This window comes from Aquarana catesbeiana, linkage group LG01, assembly GCF_042186555.1.
Source record: "Aquarana catesbeiana isolate 2022-GZ linkage group LG01, ASM4218655v1, whole genome shotgun sequence".
Lineage (NCBI taxonomy): Eukaryota > Metazoa > Chordata > Amphibia > Anura > Ranidae > Aquarana > Aquarana catesbeiana.
Genome location: NC_133324.1, coordinates 523,374,644 through 523,399,653, shown reverse-complemented (window position 1 = coordinate 523,399,653; position 25,010 = coordinate 523,374,644). Strand labels below are relative to the sequence as shown.

General features: G+C 42.8%; 1 protein-coding gene across 7 annotated transcripts in view; it reads right to left on the bottom strand.

Moving 5' to 3' along the window:
• The window catches only part of PIP5K1C (phosphatidylinositol-4-phosphate 5-kinase type 1 gamma), a 501,728-nt gene that overhangs the window by 225,092 nt on the left and 251,626 nt on the right, over nucleotides 1–25,010 (bottom strand). The window contains exon 14 of one of the 7 annotated variants that reach the window (XM_073594399.1): nucleotides 13,669–13,897. The exons of the other annotated variants lie outside the window; for them this stretch is intronic. Coding sequence (XP_073450500.1) covers nucleotides 13,816–13,897 — 82 coding nt within the window. The 3' untranslated portion in view covers nucleotides 13,669–13,815. Of the gene's footprint in view, nucleotides 1–13,668; nucleotides 13,898–25,010 lie in introns of those variants that run through there. 7 annotated transcript variants of the gene reach the window in all.

The following is a 25,010-nucleotide window of genomic DNA, read 5'->3' as shown; positions in this document are numbered from 1 at the left end:
AACATCATAAATTGGCGAAGCCTTGGACCCCCAGGGCAGACATCAATTCTTTTACTGCAAAATTGGTGGCCTGAGGAGTCCATATCTAAGGGAGTGCAGTCTGGTCCAGAAGTCCCAGAGATCATGAAAGCAGCAGATGACATCTATGTCCCCAGGCTGTGGTACTACAAGAGCCTGCATCTTTTGCCAGACCAGACTGGACTCAGGGTCATCACTCTCTGGTCTTCTTTCCACGCTTCCTTCCCGGCTGTGGCTCTGGTGTTGGAGATGTGGCAGGAGGAGTAGGACCTGGAGGAGGAGGAGGAGGAGTAGTAGGACCTGGAGGAGGAGTAGTAGGACCTGGAGGAGGAGGAGGAATATGTGTGAGGTTACAAATGTGAGTAGCACATGTTATTTGGCCCCTCAATCCCTTATTGAGAGCTTCCAAAATTAAGGACTCACACAGGAGTCATTGGCCCTCCTCCATCTGCAGCATTTTGCAGGCAGTTATGCCAGCAAAGTCCTCCTCACACTGTGGGGGCTTCTCAGGGCCTCTGTAGCCTTCCAAAAGAGGCCTATGGCAGCGTCCTCCAGGTTACTCCTCTTCCTGCCGCTTTGTCTTTGAAGGGGTAGGGGAGGGACCTGGATATCAGGCAGCCTGCTTGGCCCGGCCACCTCCTGGCTGAGACTTCCCTGTGTATGAAAAAGGGACATGGTTTTAGTTTTTGCATCATCAATCACAAATTAGTACTCCAAACTAACATCTAGTTAACATCATTGATTGGACAACCATGAAGATTTAGAGGAATGCTATACTTGGCTCAAGCTGGGCTCCTCCACATGTTGCTGCCTGGAAGGCCCAGGTTGGGCTTCAGAAGCCTCAGCTGGGGGGGGAAGGAAGACTGGAAGGAAGATTGGAGAGTGCTGGCCTGGGTTCAGTCTGACCTGCCAGAAAATGCAGCCTGTCATAGTACCACAGCCCGGGGACATAAATGTCATCTGCAGCTCCTGATCTCTGGGAATCCTGGACCTTCTTGTGCTCCCTTAGATAAGTGCTCCTCAGGTCACCTATTAGGATCTTCAAATAGGTGATGTCTGCCGTCAGGATCACCGTCTTCACAAATTCCAGAGCTGCCTTCCTCTTCGTTTCGTTCTTATATTCAGGGTGGTTTATCTCCCATAGACAGGGCAGCTCCCTGAACATATCAATGAAGATTGGCATAAAGTCCTTATCTTTCAAGATATCCATTTTCACTGCAACACACAACACAAGACAAACCCTAATGTCAGCCTAAAGTCTTCTAAACTTGTGCAAATACAGGCCTCAATCTAGAAGCAGTATAGGCCCAATGTTAAATCTTACCTTCGCAATCACGATCGGCGCCTCCGTTACTTCTTCCTCTGCTCACAGATCGTACGTACTACGCACGCGTGTTACGCTTTATAGACACTGTGCATGCATGAAACTCCGCCCGCCCCTGACGTTCTTTATAGTCTTTTCCCCGCCCCTTCTCGTTCTTCGCAGTGGGGAAGAGCACATGGCGGAGTCAGAGCAGGTGTCTGATAATTACACCAACTAGGAGGAGGAGGAGGAAAGCCCAGAGGCAGAAACGTCCCGATCCAGAAGGAGACGATTTAAGGCATCAGATATGTCCTTTGGGGAGATGTTGGAGATGGCCGACATCCTGAAGAAGGCCGACTATGACGGGAAGTATGGACCTTACCCCAACCCCAATGTCCAAAAGGCCAAGATCATGGCGAAAGTGGTCAAAAGTCTGCACCGGAATTTCGGGGTACGTCGATCGAAAGATCAGCTCAGGAAGCGGTGGTCGGACCTAAAATTAAGAGAGCATGAGCAGTACAGAAAGATCCGGAGAGTGCTGCAAAAAAGTAAGTAGTTGTGCTGTGTTACTATTCTTTTTGTGTTTATTACATTCGTGCTGCTCCATCTGCTTTTCTTAACTGTTATCCAGTTTAAAATGTCAACTTTCATGTTCATGGGCACATTATTCGTTCGTATCAAACATTTTTCTTTCGGCCTATAAAACACCATTGTTTTGGCCATATGCATTTGCCCACATTTTTTAGGGCCTACTTGTGTGAAACTAATCTGGTTGTGTAGATGGGTTTGTTACTAGAATGAAATGCAAACTAGATTCTGTGTAAGGAGAGGACACTCAGCAGCTGTTTACACATCTGGACGCTGGAGCACTAGTGCAGGACACAAGAACACCCTTTTTTATTAGGGGCCCACACAGGTGCTCCAGTGTATACTATAGGGGTGTCTCCATCTGTGAAGCTTGTACAAAAAATAGGTAAGTATTGAAGCTTCACAAAGGACAAGAAAAATGCAACATCTTGGAACTCTGCCAAAACAGACAATTGTACCCCACTTCCAAGCAATGTTTCATATTTATAGTTCTGCCATCAAATATCTGTGTGCTAAGTAGACCTATTTTTTTTTTACATAGGGGAGAAAAGACTTGGAGGACACCCCTCATCCGAGGAGACCAGAGACCCCCACCTCTGGAAGAAGGGGAAATCCACCCAGAACAAGCAGAGCAGGAGGAGGAAGACGTGGTGGAAATTGGCACCACAACAGGTGAGTGTCTGCGACCACAGGCTCAGGTAAGAGATGGATGCCGGCATATTTATAATATATGGTGTTTTTTGGTTTCTATCTTTTTAGGTGATCGTGATGTTGTGGATCCAGATCCTTTCACCTCGGAAAGTGCACAGATCCTGATCGGGGAGATCATGGGGTGTAATAGGGACTTGGAAAACATCAAGAAAAACATCAATGATATTATTCAAAAAATGAAGAACATCATTGATGTTTTAGGGAGAGTTTAAAACCCCTCAAAATCCCTTTGTTTTTTTGTGTGCTAAAAATTGTTGACATTTTTTGCCAAATTTGAGAAAAGCCAAATTTTGAAGATGCACACATTGTGTCAACATGTGCTATCTGCCATCACGGGAGATCAATGGACGCGTTTTGGGGGTGCAACCCCTTCCTCCATAAACAAGTAGCTGTGAGGAAGGCGTTGCACCCCCAAAACACGTCCCTTGATCCCCCGCGATGGCAGGTAGCACATGCTGACATTTGTAAATTTGTGTGCATCTTTAAAATTTGGCTTTTTCTGGGGTGACTTCACCCCATCTGAACGCAATATCAAACACAGTTTGTAAATACTCATGTCTGATATTGCCTTCAAGTTCTACCAAATGTGAACTTTGTAAGTTCAAGATTTGTGTCTTTCTTGTTGGTTTTAAACATGCATGTTTTATCTTAAATGGACATTTTTACTTTTTCTAATGTGACCCCAAAAATTGTTATACAACAAACATGTTGGTTTGTTTTAAAAACCTTTTCTAAATGCACATGTGATTGTGCTGGTATTAAAAAGATGGTTAATCAAGAATGTGTGGATTATTGTTTCAACGCTCCAACACTTTTGTGGTGCTCTAATTGGTGTTTTCTGTGACAATAGGTGTTATTTCCTAAGGTAAAATCCACTTTGCACTACAAGTGCAGTTTCAAGTGCACTTGTAGTGCAAAGTGTCTTTGCCTTTAGTAAATAACACCCACCACTGCTTTGTAAGGTTGCACAATCACGCCATTTTCAGGACTCATCACATCTCTGTCAGGGTCAGCTAAAACAAACACAAGCAGTAAATGTCACCAAAGATTTGAGTAGTTATTTGTTTTTTTTTATTTGAAAAAGGTTTCAGACATAGCCTGGCATATTGATAGCCCCCCTACCCGCAAAGAATTCAAGGTATCTTAGCCGGACATCACGGGCACTCAGGGGGGGCAAGCCAGGACGGCCACTTTCAAGCGCCGTCAGGGTTGGTTCATTTTGAAGTCCAGCCTCAGGCCCAACTGAGCCAGCATAGTTGGCAGAAAAAATTGCCGTAAAAAGTTGTGTAGAACACAGCACGCCAGGATAATATAATTCAGTTTGTACTCCGTCATGTGTATGGGTGTAAGAAATAGGCGGAACCGGCTGGCCATGATTCCAAACGTGTGCTCCACCACACTTCTGGCTCTGGCCAGCCGGTAATTAAAAACCCTCTGGTCCGGGGTGAGGGTCCTCATCGGAATGGCAGCATAAGATGGTCCCCCAGCGCAAACGCTTCATCAGCAACGAAGACGAATGGGAGTCCTTCCACATTGTCTTCTGGAGGTGGCAAGTCCAAGCTGCCATTCTGGAGACGCCTGTAGAACTCCGTCTGGGCGATAACTTCCCCATCGGACATCCGGCCATTCTTCCCCACGTCCACATACAGGAACTCATAAGTAGCCGACACTACCGCCAACATCACAATACTATTGAACCCATTATAATTATAATAGTACTACCCAGAGTTGGGGGGTGGGACGATGTGGATGTGTTTCCCAACAATTGCCCCTCCGCAGTTAGGAAAGTCCCACCGCTTGGCAAAGTGGGAGGCCACAGTCTGCCATTCCTGTGGCGTGGAAGGAAACTGTGGAGTAAAAAAAAAAAAAAAAATGTAGTCATTTTGCACATAAACAGGGAAAGCTGATAAGACACAAACATTCTTGCCCAACAATCAAGATAACATTTATTTGAGGGAGTTTTTAAAGACCAAAGTATAAGGTACACCTATCAGATTCCCCCCCCCCCCTCTCATGGGCCATTTCTAACATTATAGGGAGGGGGGGAACTCTTGGACAGGTAACCCTCTCCACCTTATTGAGAGATGAATGCCTAAATAATGGGTATTACTTTGAACAGCCCCTCCTTAGTTACACTATTGACAGCCCACTGGACAGGTAAGAAGTGTCATAATACAAAGATATAAATACACATTGTACACATTTGAGCACATTTGGACATTCTGCTATTACCTATCAAGATAATAATAGTATACAGAAACTTGAAACAGTACCATTTAAAAGTATACAGGCAGGCTCTTGCACTACATGCTTTGGGGAATTCATTCATAAATCTGAGCACAAAAGAGGTGGGTATAGGTGTATGGTTTTGGCAAAGTCAGCAGATAGATGATTGAGGATAGATAGAGAATTTTTATCAGTTGACTTAGCAGTTGGGGGGAGGGAGCGTCAAAAATGATTTGGGGACCCCCCAAAAAAAGCCTCTGACACTCTGCCTGAATTTAAAGCCCAAATCACATTTAAAAACATTTTAGGGGGTGTTTGGGGTAAAGCACTACTGTGGAGCTGATAAAATACATTGTTAAGTGACTACATGAGGTGAATATTGGGCAAGAAGACCATGCTGGGGAGGTAAGTGAAGGCAAATATGTATGAAGGACAAAAAAAATAATTACATCAAAATCCAGAATGCATGAGGACAAAGGCGACATTCACAGCATATTATAATCATGGTAATTAGGGAATGAGGAAAGAAATGCAAAATATTAGCAAACATTAAATACAATAAAATGTGATATTAAAGGATAAAAATCTTACCTTAATATAATCCTTCTGCAGGACCTGGATGATGGCAGAACAGGTCTCCGGGATAATGATCCCCAGAGCCTGGGGGGAGATGCCTGTCGAGAACTTCAAGTCCTGCAGGCTTCTCCCCGTCGCCAAGTACCGCAGGGTGGCGACTAGCCTCATGCAGGTATCCTGCCTGCTGATATAGGGGGTCAGCAAAGCCAACAAATGGTGAAATACGGGATCCGTCATCCGGAGAAAGTTCCTGAAATCATCAGGATTATTCTCACGGAGCAAAGGCATATGACAGAACTGGTCACGCTGAAGCAACCAATTCTTGGTCCATGAACTCCTCCCCACCCTGTTCATGGACTGGACTTGTGTCAAGGTAAGGACCCCAACACCAAGCACCCGCACAGCACGAACTTTACGAGGAGCACGCAACATGGCTAGAAAACGGTCGGCTTCTCAGAACGAAGTAACAGAATGCACTGAAGAAGAGCAAGGCCTGTGAAGAGCGACCTGAAAAACAGTAACGAACGAACAAGAACACAATGACAGAGTCACGCGTAGCTTGCTGCACGCACTGAAGAGCAGATACAAACCCACAAGCACAAACTGAACAGCAGAAAACGATCTGAAAACCACGAGTCTGCAAAAGCGCGAATAGTCTCTCACCAAACTTTTACTAACACGAGATTAGCAAAAGGAGCCCAAAGGGTGCTGTGCTTGGTTCTGAACTGGCCTCTTCTAGTCTCGACGTACGTGGTGTACGTCACCGCGCTCTTGGCGATCGGAAATTCCGACAACTTTGTGCGACCGTGTGTACGCAAAACAAGTTTGAGCCAACATTCGTCTGAAAAAATCCATGGATTTTGTTGTCGGAATGTCCGATCAATGTCCGATCGTGTGTACGGGGCAATAGAGGATTGCACTTTCTATTAGGCAGAAAATACTGTCTTTGGAAAAGAAATAAGGTCTTACATAATTATTTGCATTTTATTTTTATTTATAGGTTTGTGCACTGCATATTATGTACATGTGTGTAACTTAAGAATAAAAAACCTGAATGTAGCTCATCTACTCACTCGCTTGACCAAACAAAAAACTCACAGTACATCTCAATAAGGCAAAAAGTTTAATGGCATGAAAAAGTTATGTACAACTACTTATAAATTGGTAGGTTAATTGGCTTCTGTCTAAATTGGCCCTAGTATATGAATGTGAGTTAGGGACCTTAGATTGTAAGCTCCTTGAGGATAGGGACCGATGTGAATGTACAATGTATATGTAAAGCGCTGTGTAAATAAATAATAATAATAAAAACACACATATGACAAGACACATACATTGCTAAAAGAATGTGACCACCTCTACAAATGTATTGTAGAACCGTAAGTCCTATTGTGTTGTATACAATGTCCTCTATATTAGCACTGAGCTACTTAAGAGAAGAAACATAGATGGAATTGTACAGGCTGGTAGCTGGCAAAATAGTCCTGTGAGGTAAAGTAGTGAAGAGGAACCACAGAAAGCATATATGTTGCACCAAAGTCCCAGCTCCAAATGAATACAGACATGAAGACAACCAAACACTGGATTAAATGTTTCCAGAGGCTGGTAGTAGTGGTCTAGAGGAGGTTAAAATGTCAGTAACAAGATGTGAAAGTGAAGTATCTTTCATATATTCATGTGTTCAATCGTAAAATCACTCTATATCCTAGACTCCCTCCCTCACACTAAAATAGATACAGTCTTTGTAGAGCACTGGGCTATCGATAAGATTCCTGTGGAGTCCTTTGGAGCGCATAATACAGACTAAGTAGGTTGTTACACAGTCACTATTCCTTCAAGATAAAATATTGAATGGGTACTTATCTGGTCCTGGGGTGCTTCATCAAACTCAATGCTTGGTCATCACAGGTTGTGCCATGCTTCAAGTCCTCAGGGTGATATTGTTGTGGTCACATCAAAAGGTGCCTGACCGGTTTCCCTGGACTTCTCCCGGCTTCTTCAGAGGCTAAATCAAAAAGCAGTCAGCGATTTGTTGTGACCACAACAATATCACCCTGAGGATTTGAAGCATTCAAGCATCATTGCAGTGGTTTAGCGGCAAAACATTTCGATTATTATTTTTATTTAATGGATCAAGTGATTGCTTTTGAGTTGTATGGTAGTGCAGGTTATTTTAGTTAGGCACAATATTACGTGCTATAGAAATATTAAATAGAAAGCGTCACTATTATGGAATTTTTACTCTGGTTTGTATTATCAGTTTTTTAGGAAGCTCTGAAACTCTATGCAGCTTTACTGTTGTGATTGACAGTGAACAGCTGCTTACTGTTGTTAAAGCATCATGTTCTGTTTTAAAGGTCAGCACACAGTGGTAGGTAATACATGCAATCTGTCCTTCAAAAGCATTTCTATAAATAGCACTGAAAGTGTCATGTGATAGCATATAGGGTTAAAGTGGTTGTAAAACATTACATATGCTCTTGGAAGTAATTAGCCTCAGGTAATAAACACATATGAAACAAATCCTTCTACATAAGTTGTACCTGTTTATCTGAGGCCATATGTTCTCTACAACCTCCTAAAGCACACAATTCACACATTATTTCTGAGTTTCAGAAGGTAGGAGGTGGGGATCTGATGTCCCTTCTGCACAGCATGCAGGGAGCCAAGTGTAATCTGAGACCTGCATTAAGTGAAAGGACACACCCCCATCTACACAGTCTCACATGGAAACAGCTGAGGCTGTCAATCACCTGTTGTGTGTACTGGAGGCAGGCTTGGGGCTGTCTGCAGGGATTGTTTGATGTCATCATAGACTGTCAGAAGGGACTTGTGGAGATAGCAGAGAAATGATAGAGCAGACAGCAATCACACTAGGTGCTTTGGATCGAGGCAAGTACATGCTATAGAAGGATATGCTTTGTTCATTTTTAATTTCAGAGGTTTACGGCCACTTTAATGTTATATATAGTATATATGATCCCATAGCGGAGAGACTATTGTTCTATTACTACCACTGCTGCTGTGCATTATTTAGTCTGTAGAGAATAACTAGCAAAAAACATTTAGCTAGTGTCTCTCCCTGGACAAAAACACAGACCTTTTAACAACTTTTTTTTTCTTTTTTTTTTTACATTTCTTTACATTAAGTTTTTTTCCTCTTTACATGTTTTTATTGTGTTCCATTTTATAAATATGATAGCTACAACATGTTTTTGCATTATAAGAAGATTCCAATAGCTAACCTGAGCACCATTAATAGATGAATGCCTTGGACAAACAAAAATGGAACACTCAACTATATTTGAAGCCAAAACTTTTTTTTGTTATTTTGGATAGAGAGGAGAGGATGGTTAAAAACCCTGTCAGATCTGTATTTATTTTTTGCCAGCAATAAACCTGGCAGTCATTCTAATCTCTCACTATTCTATCCAAATCTAAAAAAAACTGAATTTTTGTACTTACTGTAAAATCCTTTTCATTATAGGGACACAGGATTAGTATCTACTCTGATTTGAAGAGGTTACACTGCCACCTTCTGGAGGAACTGGCAATAGGCAAACTCATGCCTACAAGCGTGGCACTCTAGCAGAGCAAAAGGACCATAAGCTTTAATACGCTTTGTCTGAGCCAATCAAAAATGGTGGAAGGAGAAGTTGGCTCCTCTTTACAGGGACTACCAGGAATGACAAGAATTGTCAGTCTTCCCAATAGAAGCAGTGGCTGTGAGGTAAACCTGTACAGCATGAACTACATCCAGGTAGTGAAGAGAAGTGTTCTCATGTACTGCAGCCAGACCGAAAGATGGAAGAATAATATCCTGGTTGAGCAGAAAGGCTGAAACTATCTTAGGAGCAAAGTGGGTTCTAGGCTTCAGCAAAAGAAAAAGCGAGGAACACAACCTTGTGAGCGAGAATGGAATGGAAGAATCCCTTAATGGGTTCAAAACTTGGACCAAACCAAATTTAGATCTAATAGAGTGGGGGAGAAAGCAGAAAAAAGCGCCAAAGTGCAGTATAAGATGCAATTTATTTGGACACAGGATGTATTGTACTCATTGTATTGTATCCCCCCCCTTTCCCCTCCCGATGGTCGTCCAATAGCGCATTCTGTGTCATCCTTGGTTTGTAATACCACTTTATCACTTTTTTAACACTTCTTTAAACCATTCCGTTTTTTTAGAATTTCATTAATTTAATAATTTTTATAATTAATATTTCTACAATTAATCTTTACAATTAATTCTTATAATAAATAAATACATTTCCATTCATTTTACCACTACACCTACATTAGCTCAATCATTTCTCCCACTACCCCTTTCTGCCTTCTTCTCCATTACAGTACATATAACTCACTGTCCTAGTACTTGTAGTCCCACAGCAATATTCACAGCTGCCTGTTGTTGGTCACATGCTCATGTCACAATTGATTGTGATATGACAATCCTTTTTTCCCCTTTATATATAAAATATATATATATACACACACACACACACATACACAGTGGGGTAAAAAAGTATTTAGTCAGCCACCAATTGTGCAAGTTCTCCCACTTAAAAAGAGGAGAGAGGCCTGTAATTGTCATCATAGGTATACCTCAACTATGAGAGACAAAATGTGGAAACAAATCCAGACAATCACATTGTCTGATTTTTGAAAGAATGTATTTGCAAATTATGGTGGAAAATAAGTATTTGGTCAATATCAAAAGTTAATCTCAATACTTTGTTATATATCCTTTGTTGGCAATGACAGAGGTCAAACGTTTTCTGTAAGTCTTCACAAGGTTGTCACACACTGTTGCTGGTATGTTGGCCCATTCCTCCATGCAGATCTCCACTAGAGCAGTGATGTTTTGGGGCTGTCGCTGGGCAACACGGACTTTCAACTCCCTCCAAAGGTTTTCTATGGGGTTGAGATCTGAAGACTGGCTAGGCCACTCCAGGACCTTGAAATGCTTCTTACGAAGCCACTCCTTCGTTGCCCGGGCAGTGTGTTTGGGATCATTGTCATGCTGAAAGACCCAGCCACGTTTCATCTTCAATGCCCTTGCTGATGGGAAAAGGTTTGCACTCAAAATCTCACCATACATGGCCCCATTCATTCTTTCATGTACACGGATCAGTCGTCCTGTTCCCTTTGCAGAGAAACAGCCCCAAAGCATAATGTTGCCACCCCAATGCTTCACAGTAGGTATGGTGTTCTTTGGTTGCAACTCAGCATTCTCTATCCTCCAAACACGACGAGTTGTGTTTCTACCAAACAATTCTACTTTAGTTTCATCTGACCATATGACATTCTCCCAATTCTCTTCTGGATCATACAAATGGTCTCTAGCAAACCTCAGATGGGCCCGGACATGTACTGGCTTAAGCAGGGGGACACGTCTGGCACTGCAGGATCTGAGTCCCTGGTGGCGTAGTGTGTTACTGATGGTAGCCTTTGTTACGTTGGTCCCAGCTCTCTACAGGTCATTCACTAGGTCCCCCCGTGTGGTTCTGGGATTTTTGCTCACCGTTCTTGTGATCATTTTGACCCCACAGGGTGAGATCTTGCATGGAGCCCCAGATCGAGGGAGAATATCAGTGGTCTTGTATGTCTTCCAATTTCTAATTATTGATCCCACAGTTGATTTCTTCACACCAAGCTGCTTGCCTATTGCAGATTCAGTCTTCCCAGCCTGGTGCAGGTCTACAATTTTGTTTCTGGTGTCCTTCGTCTTCACCATAGTGGAGTTTGGAGTGTGACTGTTTGAGGTTGTGGACAGGTGTCTTTTATACTGATAAAAAGTTCAAACAGGTGCCATTAATACAGGTAATGAGTGGAGGACAGAGGAGCCTCTTACAGAAGAAAATACAGGTCTGTGAGAGCCAGAAATCTTGCTTGTTTGTAGGTGACCAAATACTTATTTTCCACTATAATTTGCAAATAAATTCCTTCAAAAATCAGATAATGTGATTGTCTGGATTTGTTTCCACATTTTGTCTCCCATAGTTGAGGTATACCTATCATGACAATTACAGGCCTCTCTCATCTTTTTAAGTGGGAGAACTTGCACAATTGGTGGCTGACTAAATACTTTTTTGCCCCACTGTGTGTGTGTATGTATATGTATATGTATATATATATATATATATATATATACATATATACATATATACACACATATACATACATATAAATGTTCCATGTCACCAGATGCTCTTTTTAAGTGATGTTTTTAATATTCCCCTGTCCTTTCACCAAATACACATCACTCTGAGCTCCATCCTGCTACATCGCCATGGACTCTAGGTCCCAGGAGCCTCGGCAGTTTAACCTATAAAGCCCTCAACTAAAATGGCCTCCGCCAGGCCTAAAGGAGGAGCGCATGCTCCACAAACGCGTCGCCTGCTACTGACCAACTCGTCCGACCGGAAGTGAGTCATTGATCGGCATCCCGGGCTCCTGAAGACCAGGAAATGCCGGTATCCACTGGCTCAACCCGTTCCACGGCTCCCACGCCTTTGCCTCTGACGGACTCTCGGCTGGACACCCCGTTGGGCTCCCTGATGGATTCCCCCTGGTCAGCCCACTTTGGTGAAATGCTTACCTGTCACATATCTTTGCAAGTACAATACATCCTGTGTCCAAATAAATTGCATCTTATACTGCACTTAGAGTGGCGCTTTTTGTGCGTTCTCCCCATCACACAGAGTTTTGCTTCTAATACTCTATGGAAGCTGCCTTTAAGTGCTTTTTCACAGACTTTATGGACTGAATTCAGTCACAATATCATAATATTGTTGTTTCTCCTGCATTTTAAGGCGTGCAATCAGCCAGGTAGATCTCATCCTAGTTGATGTCAAGCGCCAACTTTTTCCTATTAGATCTAACAGAGCGACAGGAGGTTGTACAGAAGGAGCCACATGAGACACTGACCAAAGCAAGGGAGGCTAGCAGTCCCTTGCTTGAGGGAGCCCAACAGAGGGGGCTGGAGCAGTGTCAGTGTAAGGCCCGGAACAAGAGAACAGCCATCAACCCAAGATGAACTTCTGTAGGGCCTGCAATGCAATTCCCGCTATTTTCCCAAATGCTCCTGCTCCCAAGCTCCTGTAATCCGCTATTGCTAAGTGAGGAGCTTCCCCTGTAGGGTACGAAGGTATTAGGCAACATATGAGATTGCCAACAGCTGGTGTCAGAAAATGGCAATCTAAAAGTGCTCAGTTAGGGGTCTTATAAGCACTTCGTGCATAGCCAGAAAAGTAAACATAATAACATTATGTACAGGACTGAATAAAGACAATAATAACTAGGGAAAAAGCACAACCATTGAAAGTGTAGCTAACCCAATAACCTGTGCCTTCAAACATGCTTTTATGCCTCCCACTGTTGTGAATCTTGTAGGATAAACTGATATAATGTAGTGTGTACTACAGATGCATGTAAAGATCCAACAAAACATGTATAGCTAGGAACCGGTATATAAAAAAGGTACAGGGAATCTCTGCTTTACTTTGTCCATGTTGCTGGTCCCATTCCGGGTCCATCGTGATGGGCATACCCATGGAGTCTTCAGGGTCTGGGTGTGATAGGAATGAACTGCAACCTATACCCATTGCACCACGTACCAAGCTAAATTGCTTAACACAGGATCTTGTGCCTGAAGTAAACATTACAGGCCGGTCCCGCTGCCAAGGAGTCTAGTTATTGTTCCCAAGGTATACACTGAGGGTAAGTGATCGAAAAAATTGTTAGTGAATCATAAGGCAATGAGTAGTCAGATTTTGATAAACATGTCAGTCATAGAAAGAAACAAAATCTGGTGAAAAACAGAAAAATCTTCTCCAACAGAAGAGGTCCATCACCTAAGGACACTGGCAAAAAACAAAAACCTCAGAGTGGGCAGGGTTATATGTATACACTGGGGAGACGGTCTCAGTAATCATCAATTCTTATGTCCTGTACACAGTACAATGAAGATAATGGGGACATGCAACTATGTATTCTTTGATGTCCACGAGGCCAGAAGGTCTCCCTTGATGGACGGAAGTGCTGACAGACCTTGTGGATTCCATGGGGAAATTTTGAGTTTGAATAAAGACACCTCTGCTGTGGTTAATGAGTACTTTTATTAAAACGAATAAAATGGAAAAACACATGAATTAGAGTCGGCCGCGCACCCCAAGAAAGTTGAAAAAAAGAATAGGAAGTTCCCACAAGGGGTTTTTTAGCGGCATAATAATGTGTTGATCAAAAAAAGTGAAAGTATAATAAAATCATTTATTGATGCAAACAGTAAAGTACATACTATTAATCGATGTTTTTTTAAAAAAAGATATAGACTCTGGTCACGGGCATGTCTCAAAGAATATTTCATCAATATTTAGCAATACAGTGCATTATAAGTATTAAAAAATAACATCCACATGAATACTCTGACGCGTTTTGACCAATGCTCTTGCGGTTTTCTTCAAGGAGATTTGTATTCTGCTGAAATATATAAAAAAAATGTCATTGTTCTAACACTCTATAATGTGCTGACATCTATGTATATGTTATGTTGTATTAATATATGTACCACTCAAAAGATGAATTTCAAACAGCTGTCACATATCCAGAGATTTCTAAATAAAAACACTAATCCAGGGATCCTCATGTGTTAATCCTCACCCCTCCAGACAGGCGCCAACACCAAGAGGCTTGCAAGGAGTCACATGTTATTTGATCACCAGAGGGGGAAGAGATGGACGACACCTATGAAGTATTTAAATGAATAATTCAGTATTAATGATATTTAATGGCAATATCCTAGTACCCAATGAGCTTATCCCCACCTGTATATACAAGTATTCTGAATAATATAGTGTTATCAAATGGCATGTTGGGGTATGAATGATGGGTCATAGAGCCAATGTGAGCGAAGTAAGTGAGTGCATGTATCATAGGGGAAAACAGTGGGTATATTATTTATAAAAACTGAAAACCTGTGTAATGAAAATAGTGTGTGAGTGTGTGAGGATGCGTGTGACAGGACTTTGAAGTGAACAGACAATGTGGGAACCACTTTTTTCCCCTATGATACATGCACTCACTTCACTCACATTGGCTCTATGACCCATCATTCATACCCCAACATGCCATTTGATAACACTATACTGTGGGGATGGAAAGTATTCAGACCCCCTTAAATTTTTCACTCTTTGTTATATTGCAGCCATTTGCTAAAATCATTTAAGTTCATTTTTTTCCTCATTAATGTACACACAGCACCCCATATTGACAGAAACACACAGGATTGTTGACATTTTTGCAGATTTATTAAAAAAGAAAAACTGAAATATCACATGGTCCTAAGTATTCAGACCCTCTGCTGTGACACTAATATATTTAAATGAGGTGCTGTCCATTTCTTCTGATCATCCTTGAGATGGTTCTACACCTTCATTTGAGTCCAGCTGTGTTTGATTATACTGATTGGACTTGATTAAGAAAGCCACACACCTGTCTATATAGGACCTTACAGCTCACAGTGCATGTCAGAGCAAATGAGAATCATGAAGTCAAAAGGAACTGCCTGAACAGCTCAGAGACAAAATTGTGGCAAGGCACAGATCTGGCCAAGGTTACAAAAAAAAAATTCTGCTGCACTTAAGGTTCCTAAGAGCACAGTGGCCTCCATAATCCTTAAATGGAAGACATTTGGGACGACCAAAACCCTTCCTAGAGCTGTCCGTCTGGCCAAACTGAGCTATCGGGGGAGAAGAGCCTTGGTGAGTGAGGTAAAGAAGAACCCAAAGATCACTGTGGCTGAGCTCCAGAGATGCAGTCGGGAGATGGGAGAAAGTTGTAGAAAGTCAACCATCACTGCAGCCCTCCACCAGTCGGGGCTTTATGGCAGAGTGGCCTGACAGAAACCTCTCCTCAGTGCAAGACACATGAAAGCCCGCATGGAGTTTGCTAAAAACCACCTGAAGGACTCCAAGATGGTGAGAAATAAGATTCTCTGGTCTGATGAGACCAAGATAGAACTTTTTGGCCTTAATTCTAAGCGGCATGTGTGGAGAAAACCAGGCACTGCTCATCACCTGTCCAATACAGTCCCAACAAGAATGGTGGTGGCAGCATCATGCTGTGGGGGTGTTTTTCAACTGCAGGGACAGGACGACAGGTTGCAATCAAGGGAAAGATGAATGCGGCCAAGTGCAGGGATATCCTGGACGAAAACCTTCTCCAGAGTGCTCAGGACCTCAGACTGGGCCGAAGGTTTATCTTCCAACAAGACAATGACCCTAAGCACACAGCTAAAATAACGAAGGAGTGGCTTCACAACAACTCCGTGACTGTTCTTGAATGGCCTAGCCAGAGCCCTGACTTAAACCCAATTGAGCATCTCTGGAGAGACCTAAAAATGGCTGTCCACCAACGTTTACCATCCAACCTGACAGAACTGGAGAGGATCTGCAAGGAGGAATGGCAGAGGATCCCCAAATCCAGGTGTGAAAAACTTGTTGCATCTTTTCCAAAAGACTCATGGCAGTTTTAGATCAAAAGGGTGCTTCTACTAAATACTGAGCAAAGGGTCTGAATACTTAGGACCATGAGATACTTCAGTTTTTCTTTTTTAGTAAATCTGCAAAAATGTCAACAAATCTGTGTTTTTCTGTCAATATGGGGTGCTGTGTGTACATTAATGAGGAAAAAAATGAACTTAAATAATCTTAGCAAATGGCTGCAATATAACAAAGAGTGAAAAATTTAAGGGGGTTCGAATGCTTTCCGTCCTCACTGTATTATTTATTTCACCTATCATATCTCCTTTGGTATGATACAATATTACTACCAAGATATATCAATAATAATATATTCTAACATATTGTATTTTTTCCAACACATAATGAGATAAGATTCAAAATACTTGTATATACAGGTGGGGATAAGCTCATTGGGTGCTAGGATATTGCCATTAAATAACATTAATTCTGAATTATTCATTTAAATACATCATAGGTGTCGTCCATCTCTTCCCCCTCTGGTGATCCAATAACGCGTGACTCCTTGCAAGCCCCTTGGTGTTGGCGCCCGTCTGGAGGTGTGAGGATTGACACATGAGGATCCCTGGATTAGTGTTTTTATTTAGAAATCTCTGGATATATGACAACATTACATATACATAGATGACAGTACGTTATAGAGTGTTACAACAATGAAATTTTTTTGATATATTTCACCAGAATACAAATCCCCCCGAAGAAGACCGCAAGAGCATTGGTCAAAATGCGTCTGGGTATTCATGTGAATGTTAATTTTTTAATACTTATAATGCACTGTATTGCTAAATATTGATGAAATATTCTTTGAGACATGCCCGTAACCAGAGTCTATATCTTTTTTTTTTAAATATCGATCAATAGTATGTACTTTACTGTTTGCATCAATAAATGATTTTATTATACTTTCACTTTTTTTGATCAACATATTATTATGCCGCTAAAAAAACCCTTGGGGGAACTTCCTATTCTTATTAAAACTAATATTCCTAATTAATAGCAAAGAGTTTTTTATTTTAATCGCTGTTATGCAGACCAACATTTCAGCCAGAAAGTTATTTGTATGTTAAACTGACAAAAGACTCTTTCAGGAGGTGAGATGGATAACATCAGTTAAACCACCCACATGATAATACAGAGCTGAGGGGAAAAGCACACAGTGTTCCATAATCAAATGAGAATTGTAGGTGAGACATTAGCATTAAAAGTCCATTCTGGTAAGCTCTGAAAAATCAACATAGCGATAGCAGGTTGAATGACAGGGCCTGCATGAGAAAACAAGGATTTGGAAATAGTTTACAAACACTTGTCAGTGGTATCCTTAAACAATTATATGTCCTTATCAAGTCCAGTCAGTGTGTTATTAAGCCAAGAAATTGTGGGATCTGTAATAGAGGGTAGAGGCTACTTTTTAATTAAAGCCCTATCAAACAGATTTTGATCAGCAAAAGGTTTAGGAGCAGATAATTTGTCGTAATTTTCACAAACACAGAGAGCACACTGAAGTAAGGAATAAATTGGAAACGTTTTGACAGACTTGGCATTTAGGGGGGGCCCTAACAGGTAACAGTTAAAATCACTGGCTGTTCCATTTTAAATGTGACTTGTACTGCATCAATAAGAGCCAGATATGGTCTCTAAGCTTGGGAGTTAATTCAGCTGACTGAGGCTCTTAAGGAACAAAGTCATCCAATAAAGCTGAACTCCAAGGACATCACTGTGGTGAACATTGCCTGTATAGCGAGCAGGGCTGTGGGAAGGATTCAGCAGGCTTTACCCACTACAGACTGCCTGAAGAAAACTACAAGAGGGGGGCAGAGACAAGACCAGTCCCCTTCCAAAAGCAGAGAGAGCAACCATGATTGATCTTTACTACAGGATGCGTCCCCATCACGCTGCTGCAACACATCGCTGCACACTGTATGTAGCTTATGCTACATACAGTTTATACAGTCCTCACAGTGGGCGCTTCTGTTACTGAAATTACCAATTTGTTTGGACCAATTTTGTTAAAAAGGAACTATTTTAAAGATGCAGAAAGGTATAGTTCGATTTAAGTTTATCTGATGATCTCAACACATTGTGAATTTTCTGTTGAAGCAAATGTTTTAAAAGGAAAATAAAAGGATGGTGTGCTCAAACATTTGCATGCCTTTGGAGAATTGGTAATATAGAGTATGTACCATTTTTAAAGAAAACATAAGTGAACAGGCAAAACACATTTCTTTTAATTCTTATGGAACTCATATTCAACTGTAAATCATAACAGCATAACATAGCACAATCTCAACCACTTCAATATTGGGCACTTTTACCCCATTCCTGCCCAGGCCAATTTTCAGCGCTGCTGCACTTTGAATGACAATTTGCTCATCATGCAACACTGTACCCAAACTAAATTTTTATAATTTTGTTTGGAGCTCTCTTTTGGTGGTATTTAATCACCACTGGGGTTTTTACTTTTTGGTAAATAAATGAAAAAAAAAAAATTTATTTTTAAAATTCATCTTTCTTTGTTTCTGTTATAAAATTTTGCAAAAAAAAAAAATTGTTCTTCATAAATTTAGATCAAAGTGTATTCCGATACATTTCTTTGGTGAAAATAACCAAAATCAGTTTATATTATTTAGTATGTGTGGAAATTTCCACAAATGTGGGATGTGCGATCACAGAGCGTGCCAGATGCACGCGAGGGGTGTGGTCTCGGGAGGACATCCATGGACGCCCTCCCAGAACAACAGAGCCGCGCTGTAGCCATCTTTTGGTTATAGCAATGTAAGGAAGTGGTAATTTTCATGAAATTACCCGTGCCTTTAGAGCTCACACCCCCTCAAAACATCAGTGAGCCACCACCATGCTTGACAGTGGGGATGGTATTCTTGTCACTATAGAGCTTGTTGACCCCTCAAAACATAGCACTTATGGTTGTGACCATAAAGGTCTCATTTGGTCTTGTCACTCCAGATTAGTGTGCCAGAAGCTGTGAGGCATGTCAAGATCTTGTCAGGCATATTTATTTAAAATAAATTTCGCACAATATCAGCAATAGATGTGTGAAATACTGTGTAACCATAAATAGTGGCTATATTGAATAGTAGTTGCTGCGATTAAAGTTGCTAGGTTCAGCGATTTCTATGTTATGACGTATAGCAGTTGCTAATAACTTTAAATAAAGTGATGGTGCTATATTACGGGATTGCTGTAACTGAGGTTGCTAGGGTCAGCAATCTCTATGTTGCAGCTAGGGATGAGCCGAACACCCCCCTGTTCGGTTCGCACCAGAACATGCGAACAGGAAAAAAGTTCGTTCGAACACGCCAACACCGTTAAAGTCTATGGGACACGAACATGAATAATCAAAAGTGCTAATTTTAAAGGCTAATATGCAAGTTATTGTCATAAAAAGTGTTTGGGGACCCGGGTCCTGCCCCAGGGGACATGGATCAATGCAAAAAAAAGTTTTAAAAACGGATGTTTTTTCAGGAGCAGTGATTTTAATAATGCTTAAAGTCAAACAATAAAAGTGTAATATCCCTTTAAATTTCGTATCTGGGGGGTGTCTATAGTATGCCTGTAAAGGGGCGCATGTTTCCTGTGTTTAGAACAGTCTGACAGCAAAATGACATTTTGAAGGAAAAAACTCATTTAAAACTACCCGCGGCTATTGCATTGCCGACAATACACATAGAAGTTCATTGATAAAAACGGCATGGGAATTCCCCAAAGGGGAACCCCGAACCAAAATTAAAAAAAAAAAATGACGTGGGAGTCCCCCTAAATTCCATACCAGGCCCTTCAGGTCTGATATGGATATTAAGGGGAACCCCGGCCAAAATTTAAAAAAAAAAATGACGTGGGGTTCCCCCTAAATTCCATACCAGACCCTTCAGGTCTGGTATGGATTTTAAGGGGAACCCCGCGCCAAAAAAAAAAAAAATGGCGTGGGGTCCCCCAAAAAATCCATACCAGACCCTTATCCGAGCACGCAACCTGGCAGGCCGCAGGAAAAGAGGGGGGGGACGAGAGTGCGGCCCCCCCTCCTGAACCGTACCAGGCCACATGCCCTCAACATTGAGAGGGTGCTTTGGGGTAGCCCCCCAAAACACCTTGTCCCCATGTTGATGAGGACAAGGGCCTCATCCCCACAACCCTGGCCGGTGGTTGTGGGGGTCTGCGGGCGGGGGGCTTACCGGAATCTGGAAGCCCCCTTTAACAAGGGGACCCCCAGATCCCAGGCCCCCCCCGTGTGAAATGGTAAGGGGGTACTTACCCCTACCATTTCACTAAAAAACTGTCAAAAATGTTAAAAATGACAAGAGACAGTTTTTGACAATTCCTTTATTTAAATACTTCTTCTTTCTTCTATCTTCCTTCATCTTCTGGTTCTTCTGGTTCTTCTGGCTCTTCTGGTTCTTCCTCCGGCGTTCTCGTACAGCATCTCCTCCGCGGCGTCTTCTATCTTCTTCTCCTCGGGCCGCTCCGCACCCATGGCATGGGGGGAGGCTCCCGCTCTTCTCTTCTTCTCTTCTTCTCTTCTTCATTTTCTTCTCCGGGCCGCTCCGCATCCATGCTGGCATGGAGGGATGCTCCCGCTGTGTGACGGCGCTCCTCGTCTGACAGTTCTTAAATAACGGGGGGCGGGGCCACCCGGTGACCCCGCCCCCTCTGACGCACGGGACATGACGGGACTTCCCTGTGGCATTCCCCGTGACGTCACAGGGAAGTCCCGTCAAGTCACCGTGCGTCAGAGGGGGGCGGGGTCACCGGGTGGCCCCGCCCCCCATTATTTAAGAACTGTCAGACGAGGAGCGCCGTCACACAGCGGGAGCCTCCCTCCATGCCAGCATGGGTGCGGAGCGGCCCGGAGAAGAAAATGAAGAAGAGAAGAAGAGAAGAAGAGAAGAAAAGAAGAAGAGAAGAGCGGGAGCCTCCCCCCCATGCCATGGGTGCGGAGCGGCCCGAGGAGAAGAAGATAGAAGACGCCGCGGAGGAGATGCTGGACGAGAACGCCGGAGGAAGAACCAGAAGAGCCAGAAGAACCAGAAGATGAAGGAAGATAGAAGAAAGAAGAAGTATTTAAATAAAGGAATTGTCAAAAACTGTCTCTTGTCATTTTTAACATTTTTGACAGTTTTTTAGTGAAATGGTAGGGGTAAGTACCCCCTTACCATTTCACACAGGGGGGGGCTGGGATCTGGGGGTCCCCTTGTTAAAGGGGGCTTCCAGATTTCGATAAGCCCCCCGCCCGCAGACCCCCACAACCACCGGCCAGGGTTGTGGGGATGAGGCCCTTGTCCTCATCAACATGGGGACAAGGTGTTTTGGGGGGCTACCCCAAAGCACCCTCCCAATGTTGAGGGCATGTGGCCTGGTACGGTTCAGGAGGGGGGGGCGCACTCTCGTCCCCCCCTCTTTTCCTGCGGCCTGCCAGGTTGCGTGCTCGGATAAGGGTCTGGTATGGATTTTTGGGGGGGCCCCACATCGTTTTTTTTTTTTGCGCGGGGTTCCCCTTAATATCCATATCAGACCTGAAGGGCCTGGTATGGAATTTAGGGGGACTCCCACGTCATTTTTTTTTTTTAATTTTGGTTCGGGGTTCCCCTTTGGGGAATTCCCATGCCGTTTTTATCAATGAACTTCTATGTGTATTGTCGGCAATGCAATAGCCGCGGGTAGTTTTAAATGAGTTTTTTCCTTCAAAATGTCATTTTGCTGTCAGACTGTTCTAAACACAGGAAACATGCGCCCCTTTACAGGCATACTATAGACACCCCCCAGGTACGAAATTTAAAGGGATATTACACTTTTATTGTTTGACTTTAAGCATTATTAAAATCACTGCTCCTGAAAAAACGGGCGTTTTTAAAACTTTTTTTTGCATTGATCCATGTCCCCTGGGGCAGGACCTGGGTCCCCAAACACTTTTTATGACAATAACTTGCATATTAGCCTTTAAAATTAGCACTTTTGATTTCTCCCATAGACTTTTAAAGGGTGTTCCGCGGCATTCGAATTTGCCGCGAACACCCCAAATTGTTCGCTGTTCGGCGAACTTGCGAACAGCCAATGTTCGAGTCGAACATGAGTTCGACTCGAACTCGAAGCTCATCCCTAGTTGCAGCCTATAATAGTTGCCACTAGCTATAGATACGTGTCTGGGGAACCCAGATGAAGACACGTGACGGTGTCGTAACGCGTAGGGATTGGCTGGAGCGGCATACACAGACTGAAGCACAAGTGAGAGGGCGCTGAGAACGCCACACCATTTACTCATTTACTCTGCCTATTTTTAATGTAACAAATGTAAGAGCAACACCTAAATAAATATCCCCCTGTTTGTTTTTAAAACGTTAATACACTAGTGGAGCCTTCTTTCTCTCTCCCCTCCTCCCTCATTTTTATTAACTGAGTTTATCAGAGCGGAGTGATATAGAAGAAATCATGGACAGATAACAGCAAAGAAAGAGAGACTCCTAGACACTGCTTCTACTGCTTAAAGACACAACCACTGAAAGCCTGATTAATACAAATTTAAGGTGAGAGTTCTGTGAGACCACAGTAGGAGGCATCATTACAGGAATATTATACTCAGTATACAACAAAGAATTAACTTGAATAGAAGAATTTTTTATGAACTTTTTTATATATATTGCCACCTATCCTCTATCTCTAAGGACTTTTTACATTTTATCACCTGCATTTCAAAGGCTATATTTTAGTGAATTGTGACTGTATTTATTTTTTGGAAAGATTATTGTTGGCACTTTTTATTGTTTAGGATATCATCTTTGATTGGTTGCATATTTATTTCACAGAAGGATTTTTATTCATAAGTTTTTATTCACGCCAATTTATTTATTCACATATATTATTTATTTCACAGGAAGATTTTTTCTCACAAGCCCTTATTCACGTTAATGTATTCATCAGATTTTAGCATGTTTTTTATTCATGGATATTTTCTCACATTATTATAATAGATATATATATACGTCTTTTCACTTCTCTAATATAGCACCAGCACTTTATCTATAGCTAGTGGCAACTATTATAGGCTGCAACATAGAGATTGCTGACCCTAGCAACCTCAGTTACAGCAATCCCGTAATATAGCACCATCACTTTATTTAAAGTTATTAGCAACTGCTATACGTCATAACATAGAAATCGCTGAACCTAGCAACTTTAATCGCAGCAACTACTATTCAATATAGCCACTATTTATGGTTATACAGTATTTCACACACATCTATTGCTGATATTGCGCGAAATTTATTTTAAATATTTATTCATTTAGTGTTTATGTGAACACCTTCATTTTGCCGCAATATCTTTTATTATTTTTATTGTTTGACAAGAATCACTTAATTATATATATCCTAGTCACAATTGTTATTTATTATTTGTCCACCAGCGCAAAGGAAAATTTTTTTATAATTCACTGTCGGGCATATTGTAACCAGACTTTTTCGTAGCAGTAAAGGCTTCTTTCTGGCAACTCGACCATGCAGCTCATTTTTGTTCAAATATCGTTGTATTGTGCTCCTTGAATCAACCACATCATCTTTTGCAGTTGTGGCTGCAATCCTTCTTGGTCTACCTGACCTTGGCTAGGCATCAGGAGATCCTCAAATTTTCCACTTCTTAATAAATAATTGAACAGTACTGACTGGCATATTCAAGGCTTTGGATATCTTTTTAAAGTTCCACTGCCTTGTTACGCAGGTCTTTTGACAGTTCTTTTCTGCTATCCATGGCTCAGTATCTAGCCTGTGCAGTGCAACAAGCTCATTCACTATTTATACACAGACACTAATTGAAATTTAAAAAGCTATAGATGTGGGGGACGTGTCCAGATGTAAACCAAGGAAGACATGCTGAATAAGAGCTCCGCTGATCCTGAAGGAATCCACCACCATCCTGTACAGTGGACACACTGGTGAGCCTCCAAAATAGCCCTACCTGTCCCTGGACATCCCCTGCCTCTATCCCAGCAAGAATTGCGGAGCTCGGCCGGCTGACTGTGCCACCATCCAGTCCGTGGCTGGCTCCATACACCCGAGGCCCGCCGCCATTTTGAGGCCTACGGAGCGCCTCCGACATCCTCCGAGCTCGGGTCCCGCAATCTGCGGAACGAGCGGTCACCCCCATCCTCATCCATCCATGGCATCATCTCCGGAGGGGACTGTTTAGGGGCACAGATCCGGGGGGGGCTGCCAGAGGATCCCAGACACCGACTCCACATTCCCGCGGCCTGCCGCCATTTTGAGGCCTGCGGAGTTTCTGGCACCCTCCGGGCTCGGGTCCTGCGATCTGCGTAACAAGCGGTCACCCCCTTCTCCTCTTCCATTCGTGGCATCATCTCTGGAGGGGACTGTTTAGGAGCACAGATCCGGGAGGCTGTCAGAAGATCCCAAACACTGGCTCCACAGTCCCGTGACCCATCGCCATTTTGAGGCCTGCGAAGCCTGCAGCATCCTCCCTGCTCAAGTACCTTGTACTGCGGGGACAGAGGCCGCTCCACACCCCTAGCCCTGTGTCATTATATCTGGAGGGGGCAGACAGGGCACACAATAACCGGAGACATTCAGCTGGTCCCACTGGGCCTCAGTGTGGGTGATCAGCATTACACCAGCCTCAGGTGCCTGCCATCACCATTTAGAAGTCTCCCACACTGCACACCACAGGCTCTTAAAGGGGCATACACGCCTCCCAGCAATTTTATCTGAAAAATTCCCCAGAACACTTACTCATGCCCTCAAAGAGCAAAACAGTGACCAAGAAGGTGTCAGCACAACCTGCCCAGTGTCCCAGCACCATTTTGGACCAGCTTAGAGTGTTACTAGCAGACATGGAACAGGCAGCGAACCCGAGTCCTCTCCACCCCCTCAGTTGTCACAACAAGCAAATGATACCAATGTTATCCTCGCAGCCATAGAACAAAGTAGAACCTCCTTACTGGTCCGCATCGACCATCTGGCTGAGGAATGTAGCCTCATCAGGGCAGACTTGGATAAATTCCGGGGCAGACTTTCTGAGACTGAGTCGCGGATCTC